This window comes from Poecilia reticulata, linkage group LG13 (genome assembly GCF_000633615.1).
Source record: "Poecilia reticulata strain Guanapo linkage group LG13, Guppy_female_1.0+MT, whole genome shotgun sequence".
NCBI lineage: Eukaryota > Metazoa > Chordata > Actinopteri > Cyprinodontiformes > Poeciliidae > Poecilia > Poecilia reticulata.
In genome coordinates, this window is record NC_024343.1 from 24,690,302 (window position 1) to 24,698,872 (window position 8,571).

At 39.1% G+C, this 8,571-nt stretch overlaps 1 protein-coding gene across 1 annotated transcript in view; it reads left to right on the plus strand.

Annotated features, from left to right (window-relative positions):
* Positions 1-295: 295 nt before the first annotated feature.
* LOC103475184 (chloride channel protein 2) overlaps positions 296-8,571 on the plus strand; it is a 79,697-nt gene continuing 71,421 nt past the window's right edge. The window contains exon 1 of the mRNA XM_017308125.1: positions 296-487. Within this exon, the coding sequence (XP_017163614.1) occupies positions 437-487 (51 nt within the window). The 5' untranslated portion in view covers positions 296-436. The remainder of the gene's footprint in view (positions 488-8,571) is intronic.

Below are 8,571 nucleotides of genomic sequence, written 5' to 3' on the forward strand. Positions count from 1 at the left end.
TGCCTTAATAAAATTTTCTCTATATTCTGTAGAATCCTGATGGTTTCAGTCAGGATTGTTTTGTCAGGAAAAGGGAGACCAATACTGAGATGGTCAATGCTGTAAATGACATTGATACCTTAATACTTTTAAGGTTCTGGAAAAAGAAAGGAACAATTTGGACTGTCAAATGGAAGGAGGCTGGGCTTCACTCCACACTCAAGTCCCGCCTCGCATGTGTTTCTTGCTGGGAACTAAAGGTATAAAATGAAGAAAATAACAGAGACGCAGCGTAAAGTCATAGTTCACCTAGTGAACTGCTGTACGGACACTTCAGACAGACATCAGTCTGCTTTAACCAGCCAGCGCGCGGAGAGACGTCTCTGACCGGGTTTCTTGTCACTTCCAAGCCAAAAATCCCTCCATCTAGTCGCTGGGTGAGATACGGAGCAGAGCCATGGCGGGGGACGGTTCGGACCAGCGAGCCTTGCAGTATGAACAAACTTTGGTGAGTTTCACTTGTTGCATTTTGGCACTTTTGTATTTATCTACGGCTCTCCGTGGTCTCCGAAACCAGAACTGACAGATTGTATCACCTGGCTTTCATCTGGTAGCTACACAGCAGAATGTTTTTAAAAGTTTATTTTGAGTGGAATTACAAGGAAACTGTGAAAATTACATGAGTCGAATGATCCATTGTGACATTTACATGCTAAAAACTCACGTCTAAGTCTGTAAATCAGGAGTGAGCAGACTGACAAACTTGTTTCAATATATTTGGGCCCATCGCCCCGCCTAGCGCCAGCCTTGATAAAGGCTAGGCTCCGCCTCTTCTCCTCTAGTGGGAGGAGAGCACAGGAACGGGAAGAGGGCTGAGGCTTCAGGGCAAGGTTGGCGTGCTTGGGGGCCCAGACATCTCTCGAAGATCCGGTGCCCATCAAAGGACATGATGTACCCTGTCTGACAAGACGGGCACAAACAGATGGTACTGCTAGAAAACATCTTCTCTCTCAAGACAGTGCTATTGTTATGGAAATTTCATTTATGAGAATCTGTTTCATTAATAAGAGAAAAATAAATTTTTGTCTCTAAGTTTCTTTATTCAAAGGCAAAAGCGTTTGAAGACCCATCTCACTGAACGCAGTCAGGAGAAGTGCCCTGAACAACACACATCACATCATTATATAGTCACAGCAAGGAAAAAACCCACCCAAAGTCTGATCTTATCTCTATTGCTAGACGGACCAGAAGACAATCCTTACCCCCACCTCATGAACTATCCCTCACCTCTTGGAGGGGATGTTTTATGGCAGGAAAGAGAACAGGAGAAACTTCAAATTCTTTGTCAGTTACTCATGGATGCAGGGTTCAAACAAGGGTACAAACTACATTTCACACGTCAGTCCTTTAAGACAATTATTAGACATTTTACCCAGGATGTCTTCAGGTCTCTTATACTATTACAGCTGCAGAAACATCTATTATCTGGAAACTTCTTTAATGGAAAACACATCTTGCATAAATACAAAAACACAGCAGATATAATCAGTAAATAAATGGTAAAAAAAAAAAAAAAGTATCATCAGCTCCATCAAAGATGAAACAAGGCTAAAGATGAAATTTTCTATTATACAATCTTAGGCTGAAGAAAAAGAGGGAGCCGTTTGTCCGGTCTGATTGTTATTTATACAGACCGGGGAGTCCACACCCAGTAGGTGGGCGTGGACTGCGCGTGAGGGATAAACACACTAGCAATAGCCTTAAAGGGCTAGTGGTGTTCAAGAAAGACTGTGCAGTTTAACATGCAAATACCTTTAATGCATGTTATAAGGTATGTCTTAAACAAGCAAACAACATCTGGCCAAGCAGTGCTATTGTAATTATAGTTTTGGTAATTAAAACAAATGATTCTGACTCTGATTTTATGACCATTATCTCAATGGTAGAATTTGGCATCATAATGAATAGTTTACCTAGCAGTAATGTTGAGCTCAAATGAAATAAAATTTATTTAAAGGAGACTAAAATTTAAACACTGCTCCTACAAGATAGGAACAATTTTAATGTGTACAATTCCAGTCTCATTTTAAGATCAAGTGCATTTACAATTAGAGATCAAAAAAAAAGAAAGAAAAAAATCAGCTAGTGCAATGAGTTGAGAAAACTTCATTTTGATCAGCTGTGAATTGTGATCGACCAGCCTGATACTCAAAACTCTGACCGTTCACATTTTTGCAAACTCCCATATGCAAGTTCAACCTGCTATTAATTATAGAAAACTCAGAGATGCAGAGATTTTCTCTCTTTTTTGACATACTGGGGGTGCATTCACACCAGCCCTGTTTGATCCGCTTAATCAAACTCTAGTTTGCTTGCTTAGAAATCCGGTTCATTTGGAGAGGTGTGAGTGTGCAAGTGACTACTGTAGATTCTTATAGAACCAACTCTGCAAGATAATCAGATGTGAGACATGTCTGTAGTTTATTTAGTTAGTGCAAAGTGAGATTTTTAGCACATAACAGGAAGGCTGTATAGCTTACTATAAGTTATTTCTGCTAAATTCTAAATCTGCCACATAAATCTAATTGTTGCGTCTCTATCTGCAATTGCTTGAGTCATTAAACGAGTATGCTGCAGGTGAAGACAATTCTTAAGACTGGTAAAAAGTCTTACTATATCAGCTGGTTTAGATTGTCTTTCCAGTAACTTTTAGTGTAGAAACACAAACTACTGTACAGTTGACAAAGTTTAGACACTCTGTAAAACTTTTGAGATAAAACCCCCACCTTAATCTCTTTGTGTTTTTTATTTGTCATCTTTTATGACTTGGAATGCTAAGCCTGCATCTGCTGACTCAAGATTTTTTTTTTTTTGTTCACACTGCTAATAAGCCTGAATCAAAGCAATTTATACATGACTGGTTTACAGTAGAATTGATCCTGCTAATCCTACAAACAGTTCAAACAAGCGCCTCTGAAGCCGGGTTAGAACGGCTCTTAGAACAGATGTTGAGACGTGATAGATGTTAGAACACATCAGAGATTTAAGTGTAATCTACCCCACTAATTTCTGTCAGGGAGTCTGGACAGAAGGTGGACTGACAGTTGAGGAAATGGGAGATAAAGTTTCAGAGATCATGTGCGAACTACAATTCAAATATTGCAAAGTGCACACTGTGTAACTCTCCCCTCTCTGAACAAATGTAAAAAAACAAAAAGAAAACGTTCTCCAKGATGAGTCAGATCCTGATGAYAGTAGTAGACAGATGACTTATGTGTTTTACCTCCTGTGTATCAAGAAGTCCTTCTATCCAACAGCTCCAAGAACTTGTAAAACTGATTTCCAGAAAGACTTTCCACTCAATTCCYTTATCTTGTCAGCTGTCACAGATTCAAATATTACTTTAAAGGTCCTAACTTAGTTCTCACCTTACATTACTAAAGGGATGAGATCTCTATTTCATACCTTGAACGATTATTTGTTTTTCCATGCCCATTCTTTTTTACAGCTTCTGTATGCATTTGTTTTTCTGCCCAAAATATTTTCTCTAACAAATATAGCATTTGTGCATTTGGTCTATCCTTGTTGTTGCTTTTCCTCTTCCTGCAAACAAATTCCGCAAGATTCTTCATCCCTGGCGAATGACTGGGTGCCTTTGAACCCCCCTCGTCACTCTAACCGCAGCACAACATTAGTCCTCCCACACACACACACATACATACTGTACACACAACATGGAAGGGCACACTATGGATACCCTGCACAAACTGAACAACATGCACAAATAAATCTATCCATTTCCCTATCTCTGATCTTTGCACCTGAGCTAAAAATAGGGCGAATAACAGCACATACTCGTCTGCCACCCCAGAGCTATGTCTAGACCTCTTGGGTCATTATCCTGCTGGAGGTGTCATTTGCAGTTTCTACCAAGTGTCCTTAAAGTGTTAGGTGTTTAACTCCAGCCGTCTTCCAACCAGAGTTCCAGAAAAAATGAATGAATGAATGTTGCTGCTGTCTTCTTCATTTTTAAAGGTGCAGATAATGTGTTCAGGATTAAGTTCCTCAAATTGTCCACAGCCTGCTGCATGATCTGCTGGGTTTTTGGTTATCATTATGATACTTTTCCCCAAAGTCATCTATCAAGCCTCTGGGGTGTTCACAGAAAAGCTGGATACACTCTTATTAAATTGGGAAACAGGCTATTTGATTCCATACATTGAAGCTTGAGTTTAAAATGAAACAGTCAAAGTTTAAGGGGTAATAATGCCTTTTTGAGAGTCCGTGGCGGTTTCTAGGTGAGGAAGGTGGGGACCTTATGACTTCACCTCCATGCTACCACAACTGTCCTTCATATTATGTCAAGCAGTCATTTATTCTTTACTAGATGGACTGCAGCCAGCTGTGCACATGCGTGCTTTCAGATCACTTGTGCTCTTCATGCATATTTTGGACTCTTGTCTGCTCTTTTTGGGTCTCCTCTTTGCTGGGGCTGGCTTGTTTGTAATTGGCTTTGAACCTTACACACTGCTGTGCAAGATAACTAGAGAAACAAATAGATCTCTGTAAGTACAAAGATGTATCTTTATCTCTTTACTTTTAGATCTACTTAATATTTTCAGGAAGCAAAGAAAAATCAACTAAGATCTTTTATGTTACACTAATGCATTATAGCACTTGGAAGATTGGAAAAGTGTGGACACATAATATTCTGGGAGATATGACCCTAAAGAGCCTTAATAAAAGGTTTCCGAGGTGACTGTCTGAGAAAGGCACATTTTCCTTCATTCCTGAAAGTCTTCATGCATTGTATCCACTGGCACATCTTCTTTCCTGAACTGAAGGAAGATTACAGCAGTTTTAGCTTGAATTAATTGGCTTCTATTCTATGATAACTTTAAAATTTTTATCCTCCTAATATTTTAAGAGTCTTCACAGACTGGCAACAGAATAATTACAAAATTTTGAATCTCAGATTGATGATTTAACATCTCTCTTTCACAATGATTTTTGCCACTCGCTCTAAACATGTTCAGAAGATTTCAGACATGCTGTTTGAAAAAGAATCTCCAAGAGATGGGAGGTTGTTTTGCAAGCTCTGAAGCTCTGTTTTGCTTCAGAGCATAACATTTTGCTCTGAAGCAAAATGTTATGCACTTTTGCTTCAGAGTTTTGTGTAAACAAAGTTGTGGTACTAAAGAATCTTACCCTTATGTCATATAATCTGACGGTAATTAGAAACTCATATTCCACCCTACAGACAATCAATTGAAAAGTTAAATTGTTTTTGCAAATATTTTCAGACAAAACAGCAAACTAAACATGGGGTTTATGCGTTATCAGTATTTTCTTATCCATGCTTTTCATTCAGTTTGAGTTAATATTAGCCTTTTGAAACGTGTTTTACCTAATTTTCAATTGTTGTTTGGAGAAAATCATTGCTGTGCAATACCCTCCTTCCAAATGGAAACTGGAAAGACCCCCACTTCCTATTTTGTTGTCACTAATTTGTTGACAGTAATTAGACAGTTAAAAGGGCTGAGAGAGAAGTTGGGAAGACAAGTTGTAAAGATCTCAATGTCAGGAATCGACCTTGAGATTGAATCCCGACAATAACCTTTATTTATGGGGGTGCTCTCTCTACCTCTACGCCAGCGATGCCCCCTTCTGTTTACCATTTGTCTTCCGTGCTCTCTGTTGCCCACATAATGAGGACACTGAGTGCAGGACAACCCCTTCATCTGGGATCAATTTAGTAAAGCAGGCAGGCTTGGCCATGTGGCCTTTTCTGACTATGCTCAGCATAATGACAGGCTTTCAAGCAGTAATGTCTTTGTTTTGGATAGGTCTGTTTGTTTTCCTCCTCCACTCAGATGCAAATTTCAGAGGGGGTGCATCTCAGAAGGCCTATTTTTGCCCCTCATTTTTGGGTCCTTGGAGTTTCCGTCCCGTTTGAAGTCTACTCATTTAATTAAAACTTAGGGTTGACGATCATGGATGTGGCTGAGAAGGCCATGCAGAATGCCATCTTTGCACGAGCAGCGGTTGTCCTTCGATGCCAGAAACCCCAAATCTGTACCACTGTTTACTATTTCTCCCATATTGGGCTTTTACATGAACCCAGCAAGGTATATGGAGTCCTCACAGCCCATCAATCTTCTCTATGAAAAGGAATGTGAGAATGAAGATTGAAAACTCATCAAGAGGATTTTTACATACTGTATGTTTGAAATTTGTTGATTTTGTTTTATTGCCTCGAAGTAAACTTCTCACTGCAGCGTGACACATTCTTCATTGTACAGCCTCCTTTTTTTCATCCCAAGATCAGCAAAGTGAGCCTCAGAGAAACTGCAAAAACCTCAAAAGCTTCACCACATCAGTTAAAGTTCACAGGAGTTCATTTGGAATCAGACCAAATAACTATGGTTGCCAGGATAAATTATCTTATCACCTCATAGAACCCTGGCAGCATGTGTAAGGTTTGTAAAGATTCAGTTGAATAGGGCTGGGCAATAAAACAATAACAATGCCTATCGCAATGGAGATGCAGTCTATACAAAATGTGTCCTATAGACTGTAGTTCATGTCACTGAACTTTGTTCCGAATAATGTAGGAAGTGTGCAACATCACAATTACATAGGACCACTTGGAAGTACTATTTAGTACAAAGTTTCAAATCAAGTTTCATGGTCTACATATCTGGCCAGTTTAGTGGGCTCCACCTGAGATCATAAAGCCCTAATGATAATAATCAATGACGTAAAGCAGGAACACTGATTCACCATCAATATTAAACATGTTGCACATGGGTCATAAAGCTCCTGCCTACCACTTAAAATCAGGAAATAAATTGAACCCTCTGGTTGATTATGGTTTGTGTTGTGCATACTTCTCATTCAAAAGGAGCATGACTCTTTGAACTGAAATGACTGGAGATGCACATGGGTTGTGTGAAGTAGGGATCTAATCATATCAAAGGGCAGAGAGTTTATGCAAGTTCTGGATGGCCGCCAGGGCCGGCCCAAGGCATAAGCATACTAAGCAACCGCTTAGGGCCTCAGGGTCACTAAGGGGCCCCCCTCACTGGAGCTGATTTTTATTTATTTTTTCTTTAGTAATAATTTCTATATCATTATAATATCAAAAACACACAATTTCATCACGAGATGATTTGTTTTTACAATAATATATATTTTATAATGTATGTAGAAATTATTATTTTATTGATAAAAAGAAAAAAAAAAGCTCTTGGGCCCCCCCGCTGGCATGATGAGCTGCTGTGCACGTGCAGAGCGCATCCAAACATCCACCGTCTAATTCGGTAGAAGTTAAGTAAGTAAAACAATGTCTCAAAAAAGGACTTATCCTTCAGGAAGAGAGAAAAGAAAGATGAAGAATAGAAAAAAGCCAACATAAAGGTTTGTTTTAATGTGCACTGGTAATGTAATGTAAAGATTAGTAAAGCTGCTAATAGAAAATTAGCTTGATAGCGACCTGGAACACGGTCCAGTTCAACAGCCAAACAATTATGCTAGGGTCTTTATATTTGTGTGAAACTGTCTGAGTTTTAACTTTAAATGAGTTGATTCTCCTGCTTGGCTCTGTATAATTTTGAGGAATTTTTGGCTTCAAAACGTTTGATAATAATTAAAATTTCTCAATGTTTGACATTGTCTAGCAAAATGTTTTTACGTCAGGCTACATAGCTTCTACATCGCTTTATGCTGTAGTTGGAGATATGTTGTTTGCTGCTGAGCATAATCATTTTGTGGCTAAAACAAACATTATTTTTACATTAACTTCTAAGTTATGTGAAACGTCTGTTAAAATCATTTGAAGACATTTCTCAGGGGAGAAAGATTCATCTGGTAAAAACAATTTTTTAGGTTATTTTAGTTATGCTTAAGAGAAATTAATTTAATCAAAGAGTGTAATGAATATGTGTGTAGGGTTGCACCAATTGCTGTTTTCTGGCCGATCCCTGGTTACCGATCTTTAAAAAGCCTGACCTGCCGATTTTGATTTTTTCTGATATAATTTTTTTTGTCTGAAATGTTGCTAAATATATCAAGAAAGTCATGGAGTTGGCAACGGTGGGGTGAATATTGTTAACTGCAAGCGTGCAGACCTGACCTGGTGAGCCGGTCTGTCAGTCAAACCTCTCACTGCAGAGCACAGGGCTTAAAGAGTTCTGGCCGGTGGCCGGATTTCCGGCTTTTGGCCAAACCAAACTTTAGTCTCCCGGACCCTTCTAGACCGGAGGCGACGCATCTAAATTTGCAGTACCGTAATTCCGCCACACGTAGCGCTATCTGAAAAATTCCAACGATTTCTGAAAGGGGAGACGTTGCACTTTCCAGCAAATATCGGGTTAATACGGCAACTTCACAGCTGCAGCTGCAGAGAGTGTAATTAATCCAGAGAGCACTCGTTAAATAGATAGTAAATTGCGAAAATAACTTGCTGGATATTGAATGTTACGGTGGTTATGGATACATGGGTAAGTATATCATCTCACAGGACATTTAAAGAACTACTTACAATTAAAATAAGGAAGATTTATTTAGTCAGACGTTTGAAACTTAGGCGTA